At 44.7% G+C, this 25,904-nt stretch overlaps 1 protein-coding gene across 1 annotated transcript; it reads right to left on the bottom strand.

Annotated features, from left to right (window-relative positions):
- Positions 1-3,984: 3,984 nt before the first annotated feature.
- Positions 3,985-20,645, bottom strand: Pm20d2 (peptidase M20 domain containing 2). The gene is made up of 7 exons (XM_032904766.1): positions 19,887-20,645; positions 17,901-18,049; positions 13,761-13,903; positions 11,488-11,642; positions 9,341-9,476; positions 4,742-4,849; positions 3,985-4,530 (listed from the first exon to the last, which is right to left on the bottom strand). Exons 1-7 carry the CDS (start codon positions 20,334-20,336, stop codon positions 4,376-4,378), a joined length of 1,296 nt encoding a protein of 431 aa, XP_032760657.1. The 5' UTR covers positions 20,337-20,645; the 3' UTR covers positions 3,985-4,375.
- Positions 20,646-25,904: the final 5,259 nt, after the last annotated feature.

Below are 25,904 nucleotides of genomic sequence, written 5' to 3'. Positions count from 1 at the left end.
CCTCCCTGGTTTCTTCTTTAGTTCCTATTTCTAACTTCCTGCCTTGGGTCCTGCCCTGACTCCCTGGATAGTGAACTGCAAGCTGGGAGCCGAAATAAACCCTTTCCTCCCCATGTTGCTTTTGCTCATGATGTCTATCCCAGCAGAAACCCTGAGACAGCTCTATTTGACCAGGCAGTAATTCACACAAAGGCCCGTGGATACTTTGTTTCTCTCATGAGTTCCTCAGCTTTGGTAGGAACTGTTCTGAACTGTTGTCTAATGAAGATGGAGCTGTCTATGCAGTGAAAGTCAGGTGTGAGGCTGTAACTATGTAGCTGACACTTAGCACAGGGATGTCCAGTTTTCAGTTTCTGAGAGAAGTAAAACACTCATTTCAGCTTTGGTTTAATCTATTGTTTTGTTTTTTGTTTTATTTTCTTGGGACAGGATCTCACTTAATAGCTCTGGCTGTCCTGTAACTCACTCTGTAGACCAAAATGGCTTTGAACTCACAGAGATCTGCCTGCTTCTGCCTCCCAAGTGTTGGGATTAAACATGTGCATTACTATGTCCAGCACAAACCTCATTCTTAAAAGATTTAGTCTTAAAATTCATATTATATAAATATAACATTTACACAGGAAGGAAAAGATCCAACTCCACAATCCCGGTAAGAAAACAGTATGCAACCTTATATTTAGGTGTTTACGCTTTATTTTATGAAATCTCTGTTTTGATGTGTGTGTGTGTGTGTGTGTGTGTGTGTGTGTGTGTGTGTGTGTGTATGTGATTAAAAATAACTTTTAGATAAACACACAGATATCTTATATTTTTTCTACAAATTTTAATATGCATCTATTAAAACACTACAAAAATAATTATAATCACAATAGCAGAGATTGCTTTTGAAAATACTAACACACCCGAACACACCATCCTCAGCTATGCTGTTAGACCACAGAGGCCTACAGTAGTAGCAAAGTATTTTATCCAATCTTATTGGTTTACTGGAGATTGCTAACGGGCACAGAGAGGACAGTCTCCATCGAGTTAGTCCGATGGCATGGGACATGCTTCAGAAGACTGCTTCAAGTAAAAGTTAGAAATCACAAAAAAAAGTTAGAACACAAAAGCCATCGGAAAGGTTTTCTTTCTTTAAAAAAGGTTTTATAAAGTGAGAGAACTATTCTTCTAAAAATGACCTGACATCAACTTTTTTTCTGTTTAAACAGATAGAAGTGATTCACATGTTTTAAAATATTTTAGAAGCCTGTGGGTCCCCTTCGTGTTTACATCCTCACGAGAACACGCAGAGTCTACTTTACCCCAGTGATTATGCTACAGAGACATGGTTAAAAAGAAGAAGAAAATTCCCCGTGTAGCTCATCCATTAAGGAGAATTTAAGACTAAAAATCAATTCAAAAAATTTGAGGCAAGCCAAACATTAGCTACAGTCATAGAACACACAGCAACTTACTAGTTAACAGTCCGGGGTGAACACACTTAACCTGAAACCCGGAATGCTCCAGAATTCCAACCTTGAATGGCATGACCCAGGTGAAAACTGGCCTCCTATGGCCGCAGGTCGGTCACCCTCAGACACCAAAACATTGAGCGCAGTTTCTCTCAAGCTGCACAGGGCAAGCGCATGTGAAGCATAAAGGAATTTTATAGCTCTATTTGGGTTCCATATCTCTCTTCCCCCCTCCCTATATGTATATACATATATGTGTATATATGTATAAAATATAGATTACATAATATATGCAAACATTTCAAAACATTTTCTATTCTAAAATCTGAAACACCACAGGTCTCAGGCATTTAGGAAAAAGGAACTTTAACACATATGCTGTACAGGTCCTGTATTCGAACTTCCTTAAGATTAAGTTGGTAAAGAAAAATAAATTTCAGATCGTAATTACACTTAAACCATTAGTGAAGCTTACTCGTTCTAGAGTGTACTGACTTAATGCCTCCCCCAGGGGACAGTTAGGAGAAGGCATGCGTAAGTACACGGTGTAAGTGGTGCACACGGGAAGATAAAAGAGCAGGCGAGGCCCACTGTACAACAACGGCCTCTAACCAGAAACACACAGATAACATAGCGCCTTCCCATCCTTACCTACCTAAAGCTGGCATTGTTTATGCAGAAGTAAAATTCAATTTTACTTAAAAAAAAAAAAAAGGAAACCAAACACAGGGCACACATAAGAGCCACAGCTGTGTGATTCTCAGAGGCTGGGCTACGTCAGTAACAACAGCTGTTCTAGCTGTTCCAAGATCCTAGCAAATGAGGCCAACGCCCTGCCCCAGGCTGGGGATGCAGCTCAGTGCGAGAGGTCTGGGTTTGCATGTGTGAAGCCCTGGTCTCAATATCTAGCCCTGCAAAACCCAAAACTAAAGCAATCGGCAAAAACCCCTATCCCTTAGGCTGTGAGGAACACATAAAACGGCTACTCAGGAGACTTAAGTCGGTCAATAAAAACCGCATCTCTGACATGTCTGATGTTTTGATTGAGGCTTTCATTGATATTCCCTCTTTATACAAAATTCATATTTAATGTGATGAACTCGGTTATGATTATCCAGACACAGGGTGTCATGAAAGATCGAGTTCTCAATGTTGTTATGAAAAGACAGAAACTCTGAGGACTTGTGGTGAGGGGAGAGGAAACAGGCTTCTGTCTAGAAAGACAAAGCAGAGAGTGGGAAGTCCAGACCGCTCTGTCAGGGAGCCCCATCTACACACTCAAGTGTTTCCAATACAGGGCTTGAGGCTTTACCAAGAAAACCTGAGAGAATAGAAATCAGAAACCACCTGATAGACTGGGCCCGAGCGCTCCACCCCCACCCCCAAAGGGCCAGACGGTAAATACCTTACTCTTTGTGGTAGTGGTGGTTTTATTTTTCCTCTAAAAATGCAAACACTATTCTTAGTATACTAGCTGCACAAAAGCAAGTAAGTAAGCAAGCAAACGCCGGCCTACATCAAGTCAGGGTAGAGCCGGGAGCAGTTCTCGGTGTTAACTCTCCAGCAACCCCTCTCACAGTTCTGAAATACTCATCAAATAGGAATTAGAGACTGGAAGGTCACAGATGGTTAGCCTTCCAGGTGACAGCTGGTGTCACTCAGGGAGAGCGCCTTGCTTCCACCACAAAAGCCAAATGTTCCCTGTGTCCTTCCCCTTCCGATTCTAGAACGCCACCCCAACTGCTTAAGAGTTGGTTTCGCCAGCTTTTTCACACTTTAATCATGTGCAACAAGTTCACACTAAAGGGCGGGTATGCCGTGCTCATGGCTATCGTCCCAGCATTTGAGAGGCAGCAGCTGCAGGACTGCAGCTAGAGGAGAGCCGCAGGAGGGAGGCAGAAAGGAAGACTGGTCAGCCCCACCAAAACCAAATTCATGCTAAAGTAAGAATCAGGAAACGTCGTTGGCTTTAACTGACTCCCTCCCCATCTCCTCACCAGAGTTACTGTTGACAGTGATTCTACTGACAACCACTGACGTTTCAGGTTTCCGGCTAGAAAAAAGCAACTGTCTTCTGTGGTTCTACAAATGCTGTGGCGACACAAACCAGAGAGTGAGGAGAGAAGGCAAAAGAGAAAGTCCAGAGAAACCTCAGGAAGTTTAACTGAGTCACAGTCGAGTACAGAGCCTCCTTTCCAAGGCCACAGGTTCATATTACTCCTGGGCCAGCTTTGGGACTCTTCTGAGGGGCTGCTGGGTAGTGGGAACCGTGCAGGACACTGGAGATCAGGGCACACCTAGCCTGTACTACCCTGCCTACTCCTGTAACAACACAAGACACCCTACCCCGCTGGAAAAACTGTCCTGCCCCTATGCCACTTCTCGGAGTAATTGCGTGTAAATAAAGAGCATCACCCCCTCTCCCTCCTTTCCCCCTCTTCCTCCCCCTCCCCTCCCACTCCTCCTTCTCCTCTCCTCTCTAAGTGTTAAAAGCTAAGTCTTTGTAGTGGAGATTCTAGGAGTGTCTGAAAGTGTATTTTTATTATAAGTTTTTCTTTAGACCCAGATACAGTTAGACTTAATAAATTCCCCCCAAGTTTACTCCTGAGAAGACATTCGCTACTCTGAACCACAGAGTTCATGAGTGTTAAGTTCTGGGACCTTTGGGACTTGTAACACTATACAACAGATACATTTACAAAACATTTCCAAATGTTACAGATCAGGTATCATCTGGCTTAACAGATGGTATCGCACACCAGTGCCTGAAGCATCAGAGACTCCATTAAATCTAGAGGTGACACAGTGTCTTCGCTATTTCCTGTCCTCACAAAGACTGCTCTGTTTCACTGAAAAACAATGGAGGTAAAAACCAAACAAACAAAACAATGTTTCCTGAGCGGTCCGAAGTCTTCCTTCTATGCTGGTGTATTTAAAAGCTGCTCTTCTTGAAGTTTCGATTTAAACTCCTTTCTGATTCCTTCCAGTAACTCAGGCTTAAAGATGACGTCCAGTGCAGTCATCGCCAGCGCCTTGGCTGTGCGCAAAGTGTACCACTGAGCTGCCTGTGATCCTAAAAGGAAAAGAAAACAAATCAAAATGCCTCCCTACATAGTAAAGTGCGTTTATTAATCCCTCGGGTTACCTCTCAGTATCTAGACTGCCTCTCCACCCTCTGAGCACAGCACAATACAGTATTTTCTGATTTTATGGAAGAGCGGGGCTGAAGAGCTGCACTTAGCAGAGGAGGAAGAGGACCCTGCATACACACACCGCCTGCTCACCTGCGGCTTCTGTGTACTCTTCCGTGTGGTTCAAGGCCTCAGTCCCGATGTAAAAGTATGGATGAATCCCGGGAACCACAAAACTGACATTTCCAAAATCAGTGGAGCCTTGAAACACAAAAAGGAAGAAAGGGGTGTTTGCTTAAACATTCTGAATGGTAAAGTTGTAACTAGAGTCCTGAGCTCTGTCATGGTTCCCAGGGCCAGCTTCGCTTCCCAGGAGAGCTGTCTGCTGCTCGGCTTATGCCTACTCCCACCTCTGCAGTGGCCACTCCCACCTCTGCAGTGACCACGCCCACCTCTGCTTATGCCTACTCCCACCTCTGCAGTGGCCACTCCCACCTCTGCAGTGGCCAAGCTGCTCTAACAAAGGAACGAATCTCCAGCCACAAAGCCAGCCACACTAGCGCCTCACTGGAAACCCTGATGCTCCTCCTCTCTGTCCCAGGGCCACAGACTGTGAGAGACTGGTTCCTTGAGATTTGATGCCAGTCCTCCCTCTTCTCACAGCAGATCCTCAGATATTTCTCTACTTATTGTTTCAGATTAGCCACTCGGAATGCATTCGCAGTTCTCCTCCAGCCCTCTTGCTTGTAAATCCTATTGCCCACCTGATAGCTCTTCCTCGACGTCTTAAGCAGGCTCAGCGCAGCGAGAATCAGATTCATTCATCGTGTTCTGCTACAGGCCACCTATTCACACCACCTCGCAGAGAGCTCAGAATCATGCTTCGTCCACTCACCTCTCTAACCTGATCTCCTGCCGACAGCTCCACTAATCCCCTACACCAACTGCTCTGGACCTCCGCCATGCTCTGCCGGACGACGGGACGTCAGCATGTATACCCCAATGGGACGTCAGCACATACCGTTCTTTCTTTTGTTTTTCAATTTCTCTTGCTTCCTTTCTTTTTTTTAGACAAGGTATTATGTGGCCCTGGATCGCCTCAAACTCAGTATGTGATAACCTTGAACCTCTGAGCCTTCTGCCTCTGTCTTCCAAGCACTGGAACTACACCGGCTGCCATTATACTTGGGTTATGGAACGCTGGAGGTAGAACCTGGGGGCTGAGCTGCCAACCAAGCCACATCCCCAGCCTTGCTGTTCCCTGCCGTCTGCTGCTCCCTGAGCAAACAAACCAAGGAAGGTAGTTTCTGTAGCAGAGGCGCTCATGGTAAGCACAGTAGTAACATGCCACTTTTCAGTGTCAGCTTACTTCCTGTTGGGTTATTTGGCTAGTGTCTCTTACCAACAATACATCAGTCAAGAAATAGCATTTTAAATTGCCACATGTCCAGCTTGTCACAAGACAGAAGCTAACATCTGTTGACTAAATCCTAATAGTAGCAAAGTGTTGTGCTAATTCAATGGCTACTTACTGAACCCTGATAGGTTAAGCCGTGTGCCTGGCAGTTAACGCACACAAGGGTAAATGTGAGGGAAGAAAATCAATACAGCAGCCAATGGCAGCAGGAACTACTTTGTTTAAAACTCTAAGAACTTCATATACGTTCTCATTTAAAGATTTTACATTTTGTCCTTTTGTTTGTTAAGAAAGGGTCTTGATATGTAGCACAGGATAGTCTTGAACTTGTGATCCTCCTGTCTCAACTTCCTGAGTCCTGGGATTATACTTGTGTACATTCAGGTTTCTCATCTACATCTGAAGGGTTCTCATTTTACTTGGGAAGAAACCAAGTCCTGCAGACATTAAATGTCTCATAGCTACAAGTTATGTGACAAAGGTTAGGATTTGGGGCACTGTAAAATACACTGTTTCCAGTAATATACACTAAGCACTCGATGGTGTACAGTATTTTGGGAAATTGTCTCGTGTTGATTGAGCTCACTGAGAAGCTGGCTCTGGAAGCATGGTTCCCCCGACCCCACCCCATTTCAGACCCAAGTGTGTTCGTCTAAAGTGTTCTCCAAGTGTCCTTGTCTGAGGATGTCTGACTCCCCTAACTGTGACAATAGAGTAGCCGAGTGCAGGCAGAGGACTGTTCGCTTGAGCACAGCTACAAGGTCGGCCATTTCCAAGAGACGGTGCTATTGTTTATCCATGATGCAAACAGTCCGGTGGGGAAGAGCACCTGGACGCTCGGCCATAGAAGCCCAGGGAGAAAGCTAAAGCACAGACTCCAGCTGACCGCCTCAGCTTCTGGAGCCAGTTTCTGCTAGGTTGTGACGACAGACTTGGTGACATTACCTATTTGTTCTTTTATCTGGAGGCTATCAGAGGGGCAATCTATTCCTTATCCTACAGGTCCCAGTGATGACAAAACTACAACCCATGCAAACCAGAATCCTACATTAATGTAGTCCCCGACGATGTGGGCATATACCTTGGAAGAGAGCTTGCCAAGAGCACACAAGAAGCCCAGGGTCTGATCCTCAAACCAAACATGGTGCTCTGTGCCTGTGATCCCAACACTCAGGAGTGGAGGAATGACCGGTTCAAGGTCACCCTCAAGTACACGACAAGTTCAAGAGTAGCCTGCCTTTCCTGAGAGCCTGTCTCAGAATATATGTTTTGGGTGTGTGTCTGCGAGTGGGTGTGAACACGGAAGGAGAGGTATGTATATATTCCACTGATTTTACTCAGCTTTAATTAGATCCACGGAAAGTTTCACAATCTGCAGGGACCACACAAATTTGTTCACTGCAGTTTTAGTTTATGGGCTGCAGAAGCCAGCACTGGATTTTCCATTAACCCTCCAGCCTTCCTCCTCAGTCCCTGTGCTGGCCACGTCCTAGGGAGGGGTCTCTGAGCAGCTTCCTGGGGAGGGGTCTCTGAACTCTTACCCTCTTTCCTGAACCTTGCTGCATTTACTTATTTTTCTCTTTTTCATCTACTTCAGTTTTCTCATAAAATTCTTTTCTGTTTGCATCCATTTTCTGTTTTCATTTAAAGCTAACCATCTTCTTCTTTTCATTCTCCTTCTCCTTCTTCCTCTTTCTCTTCCTGCTCCTCCCCCCTTCCTTTTGTTCTGAGACAGGGTCTCACTATGTAGTAGCCCTAGCTGTCCTTACACTCACAAAGATCCGCCTACCTCTGCTTTCCTAGTGCTGGGATTAAAGGCATGCATGGCGCGCACATACACAAGCATGCATACATACATGCACATACACATACATCATGTACTCACATACACATAATAATGAATTAAAATTTTAAAGATAGGGGACGGAGTGATGACTAAGTGCCTGAGAGTGCTGACTGCTCTTGCAGAAGACCTGGGATTTTATTCCATATTTATCATAATTATCTCCAGCTCCAAGGGATCTCATGAGCCCTCCTGGGCTCCTGCCCATATATGGTGCACATACATACACACATTCACACACACATTAACTCTAGTAAGCTGGATGTGGTGGCACATACCTGTACTCCCAAAAATTGAGAGCCTTGAGCTGGAGGACCACAAGGCAAAGGCCAGCCTAGACAACATACAGGAAGACCTGGTCTGGGTAAATAAATAAATCCCAAATATAGCTAAACTGAAAGATGGGCTACTCCTCAGAGTCTGAAAATGCACTAGGTCACCCAATACTTAATAAACTACCTGCTGTGATAAAATGAGATGAGTTAAAATCCCGTTTCCCATTTTAGTAGCTTACTTAAAGATTAGAAGTAAAGGCTGGAGACACAGCTTAGTGGTAAAGCACTTGCTAAGTATACATAAGGCTATGGAGTTGATCCCAGCATCACGAGAAAAAAATACAATTAAATTTAAACTCTAGAAATATTTAGAACACTCCAGCAGACTGACCATTTTTAAAAACACTCACTGAAGAGTTCAGTAGCTTCTTTTCAATAACCTAAGTGTGAAGGAATATCATTAAAAATACCATTAGGGAGATAGACATTAGCCTGGCTGATGAGAGCATTTGCTGCTTTTGCAGAGCTCCCAGGTTTGGTTCTCAACACCCAGATGGCAGCTCTTAACTGCCTATAAACTCAGATTCCAGAGAATACAATGCCCTGGGCTGGCTTCCAAGGGTACTGGGCAAGCAGACAGTATGGGCAAGCAGACAGTGTGGGCAAGCAGACAGTGTGGGCAAGCAGACAGTGTGGACAAGCAGACAGTGTGGGCAAGCAGACAGTGTGGGCAAGCAGACAGTGTGGGCAAGCAGACAGTGTGGACAAGCAGACAGTGTGGGCAAGCAGACAGTGTGGACAAGCAGACAGTGTGGGCAGGTAGACAGTGTGGGCAAGCAGACAGTGTGGACAAGCAGACAGTGTGGGCAAGCAGACAGTGTGGACAAGCAGACAGTGTGGGCAAGCAGACAGTGTGGGCAAGTAGACAGTGTGCATGCATACATAAAAATCCTAAGGGTTGGCAGTGCTTACTCAACAAGCAGGAAGCCTGGGTTCAATCCCCAGGATCTAATAAACCCCAGCTGGTGGCATGGATTTATAATTCCTGCATTTGGGGAGCAGAGGCAGGAGGGTCAAGCTCAAGGTCAATGTCGGCTATGTGTAGATTTTTGAGGCCAGTCTGAGCTACACCAAGCCCCTGCTTGAAAGACACAGCCACAGCTCTCCTTGCCTCAGTTTTCTTTCCAAAACGGCTCAATGTATGGCGGCTTAGTTACCTGAAGGGCCGTTCAGCACTGCATCTTCTGAAATGAACTCTACTCCCAGCTTCTTCCCATTTTCCATATACGCGCTGCACAGTGTCTTGTTGGGAATAACGTTGTAATAATCGTGGGCTTCGCTTTTAATTTCTACCTAATTAAAAAAAATTACGAAACAAAGCTTGAGATTAAAAGTTCAAATCCACTAAGTCCAGAACAGCGATAGTTTCCAACGGGAAATGGTTTTAGGATTTTCCATTCCAGACATAAACTCTCGCAAACCTCTTACCTTTAAAAAAGAAAAGAGTGCATCATGAAATTAGAGTTCCTCAATTCCATCCTGGCCAGCAAGTACCAACGTCAGTCACCTAAGAACGCTATAGGGAGGGCCCAGAAACTTCATTGTCAGAACCTAAACCTCCAAGTAATTCTGATGCCACTGTGATGGATCCTGCTCTAGACTTCAGTCTCCAAGAGAAAAAAACCAAAACATCAACAAAAGTCAACATGCTTAACCCAGAACTGCCGGACACCTCTCAGCCTTGTTTCAAAGGGATCCTCAGAGAATACGGACATCCCAGTAAGGCAGACTTACAATGGCCTTGCTTACCGATGTTACACGAAGACACAGAAGCAGCCTCTACGCGACTGTGTAAGTGCACTTAACAGTCTTTGTTTGCAGTGAGCAAACGCTAAGCACCAAACAGCAGAGATCAGACTTCTTCTGTTTTTTTGACAACATCTAAGGTAGGTATAATGGCAAACATTTCATAAATCAGCTGGAATATAAATTAATGAAAGGCTACTTAGATATAGCTTTAGATCTGACAATGAACTCCACATGTGTTCGTGCACACATGTGTGCATGTGGAAGATAAGAAAACAAGCTCAGGTGACAGTCCTCAGGAGCCCATCCTTGTCGGGTTTTGATAGGGCCAGCCCTTCCTTTGGCCGGATGCTCGCCAAGTAAGCTAGGCTGGCTGGTTGGTGAGGTACGGAAGCCAGCCTGTGTCTGGCTCCCCAGAGCTGGGGTTACAAGTGCACTGCACCTCACCTCTCTTTTTAAAGTGGGCTGCGGAGGTCAAACTCAGGTCCCCAGCTCTTCTGACTGAGTCATCTCTCCAGTTTCTACGCCCTCACTTCGTGAATACGCTGAGACACTAGCTAATGATAGTTCATGTGTCTAACTTATAAATATTTAGATTATTTATAGTTATAAGGAAATATGTGTTTAGTTCCCTCGGTGTGGAAACTATAGTTGTGCACTTAATCTCTTTGCTAGTGGCCTAAGAGGACATGTCCTTCTCTTACTCACGCCTTGTTCACCTGTTTATCTATTCACCACACAAGATGAGCATTTGCGCATTCTTGTCTTTCCGACCACATTCCCTGCCTCTGGGATCTCTCTATTGTTCATGTATGTGGAAGTATGACTGTCCTTCAAGGCTCACTCCGGTCTGCATGATTTCAGGAAACCCTCTCCTCCCATCCCACTGACTGGGAACTGAACCCAGGGTCTTGTGTTGGCCAAGATAAGCTACAGGCCCCACCAGGAAGCTGTCTTAACTGCTCTGCTCCATCCAACACTGTCCGTTCTACACAGAAGATGCACACCATGAGGATAAGACATACTACCGTGTGAGCAACTGCTACACCAAGGACAGAACGAAGGGAAGGCTGGGCTGGGATCTCTTCACAGATGTTACTTCATCTGTCCCTCACAAGAAACCTGGAGGAATGGCAAGATTGTCCCTATTTTTCCAGTGAGAAACAGAGCCTCAGAGATACTATGTTTCTAATGGCCAAGAGACACAGATCTCGGCTCTCTAAAAGCAACATCTAAGACCTTGTCTCCCCAAACGGACCCTATGGTATCTGAACTCTATGTAGCTATGTTCCTCTACTGCAGACCCTGAGAAAATACGTAAGAATTAAAGGCTGTCACATCCAACACTCATTCAAGGATCTCACATCAAATATTTAGCCAACTCCTTCTGCAGTTTCAAGACATCACCAGTGAGGGCAAGGCCCAGACAGGCTCCCAGCACCACCACCAGCACAAACTAAAAATCACCAAAGGGATAAAGAGCCAAGGTCGTCTTTAACGCAGCGGCACACACAGCCCACACATAACTAAAGTCATAATGGATCCGAAAAGCTCTTACTGTGCAGCCTGTAGCCAAAGCCGCGGCTCTGAAGGAATCTTCCGCCTTTTTGGTCAGAACGTGGAGCTCTTTCATTGAGGGCGCACGGAAGTAATAGAGTAATTCAGAGTAAGAGGGGATGATGTTGGGTTTGACCCCGCCGTTTTTAATTATACCTACAAGAAGAACCAAATTGACTGATGATAAATTTGATGATTTGTTTAAAGACTAGTATAAAAGGGAAAATAATTCCTTCTTAGCTTCACTGATAAACGAAGATCTTGGCATGCTGTACAACACTAGCACAGAGAGGGCCTATTTCCCAGCTAATAAGGGGAAGTTGTCTCTGTGTACCTTATTCTAAGGAAGCTATTTAATGTAAGGAATTACAGCTTGTGTGGAGGATAAAGTTCAACAACAGAACACTTGCCTAGCATGTGTAAGATTCTGGGCTTAATTCCCAGAACTGGAAAGAAAAGGAGAAGAAAAGGGGTAGGGAAGGAAATACTATAATCTCGATTATAAAGAAATACAGAATTATGTAACCACAAGAAACAAACAGCACCTTAAACTTTCTGGAGGAAATTCATCTCTGTAGGCTGTATTGCAGCTGTGCAATTTAAAAAAAAACATTTGACACAAGCATGAGGTCCTGTAACCACCATCACATTTGAAAAACCCTATGAATATATTAGGTGATCCTTAGCAGTGCAGAAATAACTTTCACACCAATTAGAGACTGCTACGATTGCTTCTCAGACCCTTGGCTACAGTCATGTCTAGAAACAAAAGCAGAACAAAGACCCCAAAGTGCTGTAAACTGTCAGAACACACAATTGTTTGGGACCAGACAAAATAACGGTTTATCTGTTGCTATTAATAACTAAAAGAGACACGGAGAATCTAATCCCAGCCACTTGTATAATCTATAATCTCAGCACTTAAGAGAAGACAGGAAGATCATGAGTTCAAGGCTATCCTTGGCTACACAATCCTGGCTACAGAGGGTGTAAAAGACTTAATTTTTTTTTTTTTTTTTTTTTTTTTTGTTCCACGTGGGAGGTTAAATGAGAGGAGAAGAGTAGAAGAGAAGAGGAGTAAAGGCTGGCCATGAGCACGTGGAGGGGAGAGGGGAGGGGAATGGGGAAAAGGGACAAAGGGGAAGAGGACAAGAGGGCAAGAGCAAGAAGCAAGAGAGCAAGAAAAGAGCAAAAGACCTCATCTGGAGGAGGAAGGAGGAGGGGAAGGAGGAAGAAAGAAAACTGAATTCCCAATCATCTAATTAGCAAGTGGAAAGATAGGCCAGGCCTGCACCCTGCACCCTCAGCTGAGAAGACTGACACAAAAGACTGCATGAATTTGAGGGCGGCCTGGACCCCATAGTGAGGACCCACCTCAAACCACCGGCTACTCCAACCAGAAAAGGTAATTAAGACAAGAAACTTGCAAAAGTACAACTACAAACTGATATCAGCATACAGCAAAATTGAGTGTTCTTTAGAATTAAGTAGTGATTAAAGCACGATTTCCTAGATTGTACAGAAATAAACCGAAGAAGGAAGGAAAGGAAGAAAGAAGGGAAGAAAGGAGGGAGGGTGTGGGGGAAGGAAAGGATATTGTAAATTAGTGTCATGGCTCATGCATACAATCCCGGACAGGGGAGGAGGAAATGTGTGCCCTTTAGAAAAGACCGTGCTACTTTATTTCTATACGGAGAATTTTAAGAGTCTACAGCCCCTGAGTAAAACTAGTAACCGACACTTAATTTTTTGTGAGAAAGAATCTCATTTATCCCAGGTTGCCCTCACATTTGCACGTGGCTGAGGATGATCACGGACTTCTGACTCCAAGTACTGGGATTACAGGTGTGTGATATGTGAGGCTTTAGGCAGTGCTGGGAATCAAACCCAGCACGCAGTGCATTCGAGGTGAGCATTGTACTAACTGAACAACATCCCCAGCTGCGTGTGTGGGTGCATGCATGGCTGCATGTGTGTGTGTGTGTGTGTGTGTGTGTGTGTGTGTGTGTGTGTGTGTGCGCGCATGTGTGTTTGTGCACATGTGTGTTTTGCTTTGTTTGTTTTGTTTTTCAAGACAGGGTTTCTCTGGGTAGCTCTGGCTATCCTGGAACTCTGTAGACCAGGCTGGCCTTGAACTCAGAGATCCGCCTGCCTCTGCTGGGATTAAAGACTTGAGCCACCACCGCCTAGCTTCCAACCCCCGATTTTTAAAAATGTAGCGTTAAATAACTTAACTGCACTGAGCTACAACAAGCAAATATTTGGGGTGCATACCATGAACTCTCCAGGTTGGTTTCATCTGCTGTCTTAACGCAGAGAGGTTGTTATAGGCAAGAACGGCGGCGTCCAAGGCGTTCACCCCCTCCCAAGGGTAAGCAGCAGCGTGAGATGCTTTTCCGTAGTATTTCACAGTCACGCTAGGAAATAAAACAAAAGAAGTCACTGGGAATTACTTCCTCCAGTATCAGTAAGATCAGAAAATCTAATTAGTTGTGTGTGTGTTTATGTGCTGAGTATGTACTTGTGAATACAGTGTGTGTGTGTGTGTGTGTGTGTGTGTGTGTGTGTGTGTGTGTAAGAGAGAGAGAGAGGGTGTTTGTACACACGAATGCTCTGCTGAAGAGGCCAGAAGGGAGCCTCAGAACCCTGAAGCTGCAGTTACAGGATGTTGTGAGCTGCTGGACATGTGTGCTAGGAACCAAACAAGTTCTCTGGCGGCGTAGTGCCAGTTCTTACCTACAGAGCCATCTGCTAGCCCCCATATTGGAATATGTATTTGAAAAGCATCTGTAGGGGCTGGAGAGATGGCTCAGGGGTTAAGAGCACTCACTGATTGCTCTTCCAGAGGTTCTGAGTTCAATTCCCAGCAACCACATGGTGGCTCACAACCATCTGTCATGGGATCCAATTCCCTCTTCTAGTGTGTCTGAAGACAGCTACAGTGTACTCATATACATAAAATAAGTGAAATAAATCTTTAAAAAAACGAAATGATATTAGTGGTGATTTTTTAAAAAAAAGTTAATCCAACTTAATCTACTTCTGCAAAGAGAGCCAAAGAGAGGAAAGCAGAGACACTTCAACACAATCACACACTCATGCTCAGTTTCATATACAAGTGCTCAAAGGTGAAGCAGTTTCCACTGATAAATGAATAGAAAAGCATCTGTAGTAAAAGCATAGGAATGTGGGAGGGAGAACGCAGCTTCCTGGGAGTGTCTGCTTACCGAGTGGAAGGCTCTGCATTCCATTTCTAGAGAGACAGAAAAAACAAACGAAAAGAAAAATCCATGCACAGATTAAGCAGACTGCCTAACAACTGAGCTCAAGCACAAACACGGCCACATTCTTTATACAGTGTTGTGTGAGACAGTTCTGTATCAAAAGCTGCAAGGATTCAGGTAACCCTGTCTTCGAAAGGTCAGGTGGGAGTGGTGGCTCACTCCTTTAATCCCTGTGCTCAGCAAGCAGAGGCAAGCAGATCTCTGAGTTCAAGGCTAACTACAGGAAATTCCAGGCTGGTCAGGGTTATACAGTGAGACCCTACGTCCAGGGAAAAATGATGAGAAGGAAGGTCAAGGAAAGAGAAAATGATTAAAATACATTAGGACAACATTTGAAAATCCAAGGATCACTCACATCTTTATAAGGTATCCTAACACTGTCAGTTATTTCTGACCAAAATTTTCTTTATGTTACAAAAAGGTTATTATCAGTAATATTTCTAAACTTTATGAATTATTCTACTATATAAATGGTTATGAAGGGCTGGTGAGATGGCTCAGCAGGTAGATACTTGGCTCTAAGCATAAAAACCTCAGTTTGATTCCTGGGACTCATAAGGTGGAAGGAGACATTGACCCCTATAAGATGTTTTCTGGCTATCATTTTTGTCCTATGGAACACACTTGTGCGCGCGCACGCACACACACACATACACACACACACACACACACACAATAAAAAAATTAAAGAGGTTGACAATTTATTAGACTATATTAAACACAAAGTTTAAAACCATAAAGAACAGTAAATAAGAAAAAGAAATATTAATGTATCTTTTATATCCATAGTAGTATTTTAACTTCAAAGGTTTGTTTTTGATAAAATAGCAGTTTGTTTAACTGATATATAATTATTTTTAAGACAAACTGTTAAGTGGGGGGAGCACTGGTAAGGTAGCTCTGCACGAAAAGCATTTGCCAAGCAAGTCTGACACCCTGGAACCTGAGTTTGATCCTGGAACCCACTTAACAGTACAGGAAGAACCAACTCCACCAGTGTCCTCTGACTGCAACGAGTGTACCAAGACATACATGCCCCCTCACCACATACCTACATGCTAACGATGAATAAATGCCTTTAATCCCAGTACTTAGGAGGCAGGGGCAGGTAGAACTTTACAAATTCAAGGCCAGCCTAGACTGCATATTGAGTTCCAGGCTGGCCAAAGCTATATAGTAAAGAGAGTAAAGTGTGTGTGTGTGTGTGTGTGTGTGTGTGTGTGTGTGTGTGTGTAGTATAGATACCACCAGAGTTCCGCTGGTAGAATGCTTGCCTGGCAGATACGCAGCCCTGGCCTCAATCCCTAACTCCGTATACAACTAGGCATAATGGTGTAGACCTGAAATCCAGACTGGGAAAGCAAGAGGATCAGAAGTTCAAGATCATGTTCAACTACATAGCAAATCTGAGGCTAGCCTGGGCTATATGAGACTGTTTGAATCAACAAACACAAACCAACCAAGCTGGGTTGGACACAGTTCAGATGGCAGAGTGCTTATCTAGCATGTGTAAAGGCTTAGGCTCATTCATTCCCCAACACCACACAAACAAGACATGGACAGACAGACAGACAGACAGACAGACAGACACACACACACACACACACACACACAGAGACACCTGCAATCACAGTGCTATAGTAGCAGAGGCAGGGAGTTCAAGGACAACCCCGACTACATAGTGAGTTCCAGGCAAGCCTGTGCTATATACCAGACCTTAACCAAGGGGCTGGGATATGTGGAACCAATTGGGTTGACTTTAAGATCAAGACAAACATGAGATCAAGGCCTAAATATAATCCTAGTAGTCTGGGAAAACTGCCTACAGCTTGCGGGCCTCTTCCAGCCACAAGTACTGGCCAAGATTGGTAACTTCTAATATTTTCCAGAAGTACAGAGATCATATTATTATCTGCCCCCGCCCCCAAACAAAGAGAATTGTTCCTACTCTCACAGTAACAGTTCCCAGTTGGTAAGAACAAAGATACCACTGGGCAGTGCTATCCCAGTACTTTAATCCCAGTACTCTAGAGACAAAGATAGGCAGGACTTTGTGAGTTCGAGGCCAGCCTGGTCTACAGAGTGAGTTCCAGGACAGCCAAGGCTACACAGAGAAACCCTGTCTGGAAAAGCAAATAAATAAATGGATGGATGGATGGATGGATGGATGGATGGATGGGAAGAAGGAAGGAAGGAAGGAAGGAAGGAAGGAAGGAAGGAAGGAAGGAAGGAAGGAAAGAAGGAAGCTCTGAAAACAAGGTCCGGTGAGGCTCAGAGAAGTGAAATCCCTAGCACAGCTACACTGCACGGATAGTTCTATTATCACACCCCAGAGTCCCAGCTACCACAGAATTAGCTGACACAGCCCAGCATACCACAGCTGTCTCTACTCTCACTGTCCTTTGTGGTTAAAAATTCACACGCCAGTTCAAAGGTGCATCCCTCTAGATGCAAAAGAGACCCCTCCTCCAGTTCCACAGAACCAAGTTAAAAACAGCATGAGGAAGTGCTTTCTTCTCAAATCTTAACAAAGCTGTCCCTGGTAAAGACAATCAATTCCTTCCCAAAGGACAGCTGTTTTCCAGGAGCCACACTAAGTTCAGGAGAGGACACAAGTGTTTGCTACTCCTTTAATAGTTCACTTATGACCATAATAACAACTCACGATCAGAGGCAAGGATGCGCAGCAAACCTCCCATCAGTGTCATCCAGTCCCAGGGTCTCGTGTGCAGCCCACACTGGCCTCACACTCCTCCTGCCTTAGCTTAGATGATAGGAGAGTAGCCCAGTAGCCTGTGTCCAGTTCATTTTACACTTTAAATGTATGAATGCAGAGGTTTGGGGTCTGACTTACTTTTTCTTTCTTTTTTAAAACTACATCTGCATGTGGCGGCGGGTGTGTGTGTGTGTGTGTGTGTGTGTGTGTGTGTGTGTGTGTGTGTGTGTGTGTGTGTGCCTGCAATGGGACACCTATGGAGATCAACGGACAACTTTGTTCTCTCCATTTTGATATGGGTTCTGGGGATTGAACTCAGGTCTCTAGGCTTGCATGACAAATGCTTTCGCCTTAGGTCTGAGTATTCTTCAGTCTGTTGCCCACTAAGAGATTATCTTCAGTGTGATTACTCACTCATGCTCGGCCACATCCGGTAGGTAGGCGGCATTCTCTTGAGACGGGTGAGCCATAAAAACAACATCAAGGTTTTCAAAAGCACCTGCTTTGATTAGATCAATTTTGCCACCACCTTCTTCTTCCGCAGGGGTTCCCAGGACAATTACCTACAAGGAAATGCAGACGTTAGCAAAGAAATTCCTTGCCGGAAAACGTTACATGGGTTTTATTTAGTGTGTGTGCACGTGGAGTAGGTGTTTAAGTCCTTAACCCCTGAAGAGAAGTTATAGTCGGACATTTATACCATGAATTAAAACACATGGTGCAGAACCACAAATTTTAATTTGTATTGTTACAGTAATCTGGTGTGAATACATGCCAGAAATGCTATAGGAAAATTTCCCCAATTTTATATTCAACTTAAATTAAGTTATAATAAAGACCTAAAAGAGTAGAATTCTATGTACTTCAACATTTGCGAGGACTTATCTGTTAAAGTTTCTTTGTGGCTAAGCCTGTTAGCGTATGTGTATAACAGATATAATTAGTCATAAGCTTTACTGGTAAGGACCTTGCAAGTGGCCTGTCGCCCTCACAAGAAACCTGTGAGGTAGTCAGTAGTCTGTATCATTTCGGGCAGGCTGTAGGCTTCCTGGCTTACAGAGCCAGCCTTCAGAGCTACAGTTCTCTTAGATGGCTCTCCTGGGCTTCCGGTTGGAACTCTGATTCCTCACTGAGAAACCACTTCAATCTTTATTAATCTTACTAATCTTTCATCGATGAGCATTTAACAATCTCAGTGCCATGGTTAGAAATTGCCAACTATTACACAAACTCGCTAATTCGATTCCACCAGTTCAACCAGGAAGATGGAATGGTCACCAAACACCTAATCAAATAAAAGAGAACTTGACAGAATAAACGTTTTACTTTGATACTTCAGCTTAACTTCTTCAAACAATTTTTAAGAAAGCGAAGACAAATCATTTGTATAAAATGAATGTATTGTTAAAGTCATGTATAAAAATACAATGATACAAGACGAGGTTTTTTTTTTAAAAAAAAGGCTTTGCTTGCGAAGGGGATCCACTCGTATTCCATTTTCTGGTAAGAGAGGAACGTTGCTGAGAACAACCCCTTGAAATTAGAAATTGGTATACTTCTCAAAGTCTGGCTTTATCTGTTTTTTTAAGTTTATAAAGTATCTTAAATTGAGCTGCTTTTGGGGGGAGGGTAAGACAGGGTCTCTCTATGTAACGCTGACTGTCCTGGAGCTCATGTAGTCTAGGCTGACCTCAAACTCACAGAGCTCCGCCTGGCATGCACTACCGCTCCTGCGTATTGAGCAGTTGCCCCTTACTCCGAATCTACTGGGCCCATTGTCAAATGCTGAGAACTTAGCCCTAAGTCTGTCCAGTCTGTCTCACGCCCTCCTCCCCCAACCAAAACAAAAACCCAGAGGCATAAAAGAGACAGGAGTGAAAGGGAACCGGCCACGGGAGATGAACTGCTGTAGAGGATTACTGCCCCTGCGGGGTGAACCGGGCTGAGTGACAGATGGTTGGTTCTTGGCTCACAGAATTAAATATACCATCTGAAACCCAAGATCAGACCTGCCTAGGACGGACAAGCACGACATTCTCCTGCTTAAAGAATCAAGACGCCTGCTTACTATGAAATAAAAATGTACACTTGAGCATGAACCCATCTACGGAGTAAATGTTTTGTTCGCTTCTCTGTTAGTTCTGCTCTTTTAGAGGGTTGGCAGTCTGGTAGTTCTAAACACTGAAATTTACTCTACGAAACACCAATTACTCAAATCAAAATCTTTTGGTTTTGCTGCTGCTGCTGTTGTTGTTGTTGTTGTGAGTCTACAACATTTATTTCCTCCAGAGATCACGCAACCTAGTTAGCAAACTGTAGCCACCAAAAATAACTGGTGTGGTACTCTCTGGCACTCCGGGTTGGATCCAGCACACCCCGCGCTGGCCGGGCGTGGCTTACCTTGACCGGCGGCGGCGCAGCGATGCTCTCCAGCGCAGCCCGCAGGCCGAGCGCCGCAGCCGTTCCGACCTCCGCGATGAGGTTGTGGCCGCAGGCGTGGCCCAGGGCTGGCAGCGCGTCGTACTCGCACAGGAAAGCTAGCAGCAGCGCGCGGGGCCCCGCCGCGGCCTCCGGAGGCGCCCACTCGGCTCGGAAGGCGGTGGGGAGCCCGAAGTGCGGCTGCACGGCCCACGAGGCGGCCGGCGGCTCGCGCTCGAAGAAGCGCGTGAGCTCGCCGTGCGCGCGGTGCTCTTCGTAGGCCAGCTCGGGAGCGCTCCAGATGGCGCGGCTCAGCGCGCCCAGGCGCTCGGCCGCCTCGTCGATGCGCTCGGCCGCGCGCTGCTTCAGCAGCTCCAGCTCCGCGGCGCTGCTCGTGCACCGCTCGGCCGGCCGCTCCACCACCGGACCCATGGCACGGGCGTGCTACGGTCTATCCTAGTCGGCCCTTTGTAAGGCTCGGCGGCGCTCGGCGGCCCTCCGCTGTCTTGTCAGTCTTCGGCAGCGCTCGGCGCCGCTCGGCAGTCCTTGCCAGACCTATGCAATGCTCGGCACCTTGGCAGCGCTTGGCTGCTCTTGGCAACGCTTAGCTGTCCTCGGCAGCCCTCGGCAAGTCTAGGCGCCTCGGCAACGCTCGGCTGTCCTTGTCAGTACTCGGCGGCTTCTGTAACCAGAGTCCCGCGCTTGCCCACCATACAGACTTGCACAACCCTAACTCTAACTTGACCCCCTAGGCCAGGTGTTGCCCTGGTAGCTCCGCCCCCAAGGTTCGGGCGTGGAGCTGAGGTGTCAGCTCTTCCTAAGAAGAGGAATTTTGCAAGACTAGTTTTATCCAAATTTTTTGATTGACAAGCCCAAGTAACATAAATTGCCCAGCTCGTGCTCGTATCATAGCGGGTCTAAAGTTACCTGACGAAGAAATTCATTAAGTCGTACTCCCATATGTAAGCCATACTCCCATATTTTCCTCCAGAGTGATACAAGTTCAAAAGTTGTTTTTGATGATATACCTAATACTTGGTGTTCTGAAGTTTTCTTGTATTAAAAGCTTCTGCGGGTTCTTCCCATTCTACCCTCTCTTAATTTAAAATGCCACAACTAGGTCAAATAAGATTATTTATATAAAAGGAGTGCACACCTTTAATCGCAAACACTTGGGAGGTGGATCTCTGAGTTCGAGGTCAGCTTGGTCTACAGAGTGAGTTCCAGGAAAGCCAAAGCTACACAGAGTACACTCGAGGGATGGAGGGAGGGAAAGAGAGAAGAAGACAGACTGTAGTCAATGTTTACTAGTTTATACCCAGCTATGCCAGAGTCCAGGTCACACTCTAATGTGGAAAAAAAAAACTGTCCTTAGTTAATACTCTAACTGAACGAAAGTCAGCCCCAAATACAATAAATGTGTCATAAATTCATGGATGGGCTCACTTTCCAGTATTAAAACTTTTTTTTTTTTTACATTTTTTGGTGTTATTTTGTTTGAGTGTTTTGTCTGAATGCATGCATGCACACCGTGTCTGGTGCCTGAGGAGGTCAAAGAGGGCATCAGATACCCTGAAGCTAGAGTTACATGTGATTGCGAACCACCGTGTAGGTGAATGGGAGCTGAACCCTGGTCCTCTGGCAAGAACAACGAATGCTCTTCATGGCTGAACTATCTCCCCAGCCCCACCCTCATTTTTCTTAATAAACTTTATCTTGATACGCACCTTACAGGATTCCTCCAGCACCTATGAGACTCCAAGTTATTTTTGCCCAGAGAATTGGTTAAAAGCCAGGATAATTTTAAAATAAGAGCGCTTACTCTGTACCAAGTGCTCTTGTGGATGTTTACTTAAAATGTTAATACCTAGTTCTCATCCCAACCTATGAGGTTATTAATGTGACCATTTATCTTCAATTTATAGATGAGTATCCAAGATTACACAGCCCACTAAGTACTGGGTACAGCATTCCACAAAAGACAATGTTTAACCACCACACTCGATTGCCTGTGACATCTGAATTCATAAATGCATCTATTTACATCACAATGGGCAGAATCATTCATCTTCAATAAATTTTACAGCAGAACTCTGCCAACAGCAGTGGAAATCCTATTTGTTCCCATTAGGCAGCAGTAAGCAGTTACAGACAGGCTTGTATATAAACTTTAGATACAAGCTGCTATTAGATACAACCTTTGCCTGCTACAAAGTATAGTGTTGTCATCTGAGGAGGGGGAAAGATAGGTAACTCTGGGCTGGGTTCCTCCTGAGTATGTACACACACACACACACACACACACACACACACACACACACACACACGTATTCAGTTTCTACTTTTAGCACCATGGATTTCTTGTGCATGGACATTTATATTCTTGAATCTCTTTAATAAATTGTGATGATTTGTTTGGATGGGTATCTTGTCTTTGGGCCTCATACTTTTTTGTTCCATTTTCTAGCACCTAACAGCATGTATCTTGTATCTCTTGCGGCAGTTTGAATAAGAATTGTTCCTATAGACTCCTATATTTGAATGCTTGATTATGGAGGAGAGAAACTACTTGAAAGGGATTAGATGTGGCCTTGTTGGAGGAAGTGTGTCACTGGGAGGATGTGTGTGTGGTAAAAGCCCAAGCCAGGCCCAGTGTCTTTCTCTTCCTGCTGCCTGTGAATTGGATATAAAACACTGAGGTACTCCTCTAGCACCATGTCTGCTTACATGACATTGTGTTCCCTGTCATGATGATAATGGATTAAACCTATGAAATGGTAAGACAGCCCCAATAAATGCTTTTCTTTTATAACATCTGCCATGGACACAATGTCTCTTCATAGCAATAGAACACTGACTAAGATAAGACACCCTTCCTCTGTGACAGTAAATATTGTTTGGCTAATTCTTGTTCTTGACTCTCATGGTAGTGTTACCTATTACATACACTAATCTACCAACAGAAACCTTAGCTCCATGCAACTTTATAAATCCTCAGACCTTGACTTGGAGTTTAGAGTTGGGTGCACAGAAAGCATATCTTTATTTGTTGGGGTGTGTGTTCACACATGTAGAGGCCAGAGCAGGACTTCAGGTGTTTTCTTTATTGCTCTCATTCTTATTGCCTTGAGACAGGGTCTTTCACTGAACCCATAGCCCCCTGTTTTGGCTAAGCTGGCTGGCCATACTCCCAGGGTCTACCTCTCTGCCTTTCAAAGCTAGACTTCAGACAGACAGACAGACAGACAGACAGACACACACACACACACACACACACACACACACACACACACACACACACACACATCCACATCCAGCTTTTTACATGGGCAGTGGGGATTTGAACTTATACTTGCAGAGCAGTGCTTTTACATTTTGAGCCATCCTCCCAGCTCAAGAATATCTTCCTAGGGGTTGGGGATTTAGCTCAGTGGTAGAGCGCTTGCCTAGCAAGCGCAAGGCCCTGGGTTCGGTCCCCAGCTCTGAAAAAAAGAAAAAAAAAAAAAGAATATCTTCCTAAAGTTGGGATGCACGTGGCATTCTTGAATGCCAGGCAACTCAGAATTTTGTTTTTTAAACTCAGTATCTTTTAACTATTCTACATACAACTGTCTGCACTATCTATGATACCCCTACGAACACTGGGAAACCTCTCTTCCTTTACTTGGGGCTGGAGTTAAACATACAGAATGTACCATTAAGTGGAGGTATTTTTGCGGGGGGAATGGCTGGCTGAGTTTTGTTTGTTTCCTTTTTTGGAGGGAAGGAATTAGAGGCAAATAGAAATAGTTCTGCATGATGTATAGCTTTAAAGTATAAATATGTTGGGGACTGGGACCGGACTGCCGACTGGGCAAAGCTAGAGCCCTGCCCTGAGCAGATTCCTGAGAAGGGCTTGACCTTTTCAAAGAAAGAACATGTCCCTGGAAGACTGGTGCTTCATTGTCTAAGGAGAATATCTTGTGGTTTAGAGATTCACTTTATGTCCTTGGGCACTTCCCAGTACACACCCCCGCTTTAATTCCTGCTTCAGAGCTTTAAATGTTGTACACTCCTCTCAAAAAACAGACCTTGACAAGGACACTGCTTGGTATTGCTCCTCTTTCTCGCCCGTTCTCCCGCAAGTATGGGTCCCCCTCAACCCCCATGAGTCCCTGCTGGCAGGAGCAAGTGGCGCCCAACGTGAGGCTCGAGGTACAGACCCTCACTGGGCAGAAAAAGAAGTTGAGGACCCTGGGTATTTGTCCAGAAACCGACGCAGATATAATTGAGAATGGGCAAAACAATTGTCTAAGGAAGCGGTCTTTATCAAAGACCTTAAGGCTTCTCTCAGGGAAAGGGGAGTAAGAGTTAAGACAAAGGATCTCATTAAATTTTTTGTCTTTGTGTCAGAAACTTGTCCTTGGTTTATTATTGAAGGACCAGAAATTAGCTCCTATAGTTGGCACAAGGTTGGAAAGTGTTTAAATGACTTATTGTAAGAAAAAGGATCCAAGGCTGTTCCGATTCAGGAGATAGCGTCTGTATCTTTGTGTCTTTGTGTTTTGTGCCGGCTAAACTCTGGGTCTGTATTTGCTACTCTGGGCCTGTATTTGCTTGTGAGTTCTGGAGTTCTGGTTTTGCAGTCGCTCCCATCTCAGGCTGAGAGGGAGGCTCGTGTCTCAGGAGAGACTGGAGTGTGAGCGGTAGACATGCCAGGGGCTCACCGATTGCACTGCCCTGGGAGACCTCCCAGGTGGTGAGGGAGATTCCCGTCTGGGTGCCGGTGAGGATTCAGTGATTCTCCTGCATTGGAGAAAAGACCCACCCTCCCAGCCGTCTGTATTTCCAGAGTGGTCTTTGTCTGTGTGTCTTAGGTATTTGTTTTGTGTTACTTGTGACTTTGACAATAGGAAGATTCTGGTTGGGAAGGAGGAGTGATGTGAAATCCACTCCCCTTCATTTGTCTCTGGTGAGCTCATGGAAGCTCCCACCTGAATCAGTTCGGTTTTGTGGCAATCTTGCAGCCAATTGTTTTTTTGGTTTGTGCACACTTTTTTTTTTTTTTTTTTTTTTTTTTTTTTTTTTTTTTTTTACTGTTAATCTTTGGAATGTCTTTCTGTGTGACTGAATGCTTTTGTCCTTTTCAGCCGACCTCTATTTTATGGACTCTCTTCTCATTTTCTCACCATCCCACTTGAGATGCTTGTTAGTAGCTGTGACAGGAAATCTATAATGTTCACTTGAGGAGTGTGCTTTAGAAACAAGAATTTCATGTTTGTCCTGGCTTCCATCGGGATAGGTGTGGGGATAGGCTTGATTTCTATTGCAAATGATGTAACATTGTATATGTTAGTACTCCTGAGACTTCTTGGGACTGTGCCTCAGGGATCACAACCTGTATAAGTTTAGAAGTTCTAAAAGACAGTCATGACCTTGGTGTATAGGTTCAGATAGTGTCCAGATTGGAATCCTGATGCTAAAGACTTAGTAAGACACAAAAGAGACTTGAGAATAACTTAGGGCTATCTTAAGGCTGAGTCTAGGTGCTGCAAGGGCAGCTACAAGGACATCTGCTGTTGCCCTGCAACACAAGGCTTATAGAGAATTCAGAACTGCCATTGACTTAGATATAGAAAGAGTAAAAAAGACTTTTTAGCTGACCTCCAAGAATCCCTAACTTCCCTCTCAGAGGTAGTCCTTAAGAATAGTAGATTAGACCTGATATTCCTTAAAAAAGGAGGTCTGTGTGCTACACTAAAAGAAGAATGTTGCTTCTATGTAGACCATTCAGGAGTAATTAAAGACTCCATGAGTAAACTTAAAAAGAGGTTAGACAAAAGACAGAGAGACAGAGACCATCAGGGATGGTTTGAGAGCTGGTTTAGTAGATCTCCTTGGATGACTACTCTGATATCTTCCCTTATGGGACCCTTCTTAATTTTGCTTCTGTTTCTGATTATAAGTCCATGTGTGTTAAATAAGCTAGTTACCTTCATTAGAGAAAGAGTAAGTGCTGTT

Source organism: Rattus rattus, chromosome 1 (assembly GCF_011064425.1).
Source record: "Rattus rattus isolate New Zealand chromosome 1, Rrattus_CSIRO_v1, whole genome shotgun sequence".
In the NCBI taxonomy this organism is placed as follows: Eukaryota; Metazoa; Chordata; class Mammalia; order Rodentia; family Muridae; genus Rattus; species Rattus rattus.
This window is presented reverse-complemented; position numbering and strand designations above follow the sequence as displayed.

Excerpts from the sequence above, each read along its gene's own strand:
- Pm20d2 (XM_032904766.1), bottom strand. The coding sequence starts at position 20,336 with ATGGGTCCGGTGGTGGAGCGGCCGGCCGAGCGGTGCACGAGCAGCGCC. Across the intron at positions 13,904-17,900 it reads CCGGATGTGGCCGAGCATGA|CGTGACTGTGAAATACTACG; the intron begins GTGAGTAATCAC and ends TTTATTTCCTAG. Across the intron at positions 11,643-13,760 it reads ACCAACCTGGAGAGTTCATG|GTATAATTAAAAACGGCGGG; the intron begins GTATGCACCCCA and ends TTCTTCTTGTAG.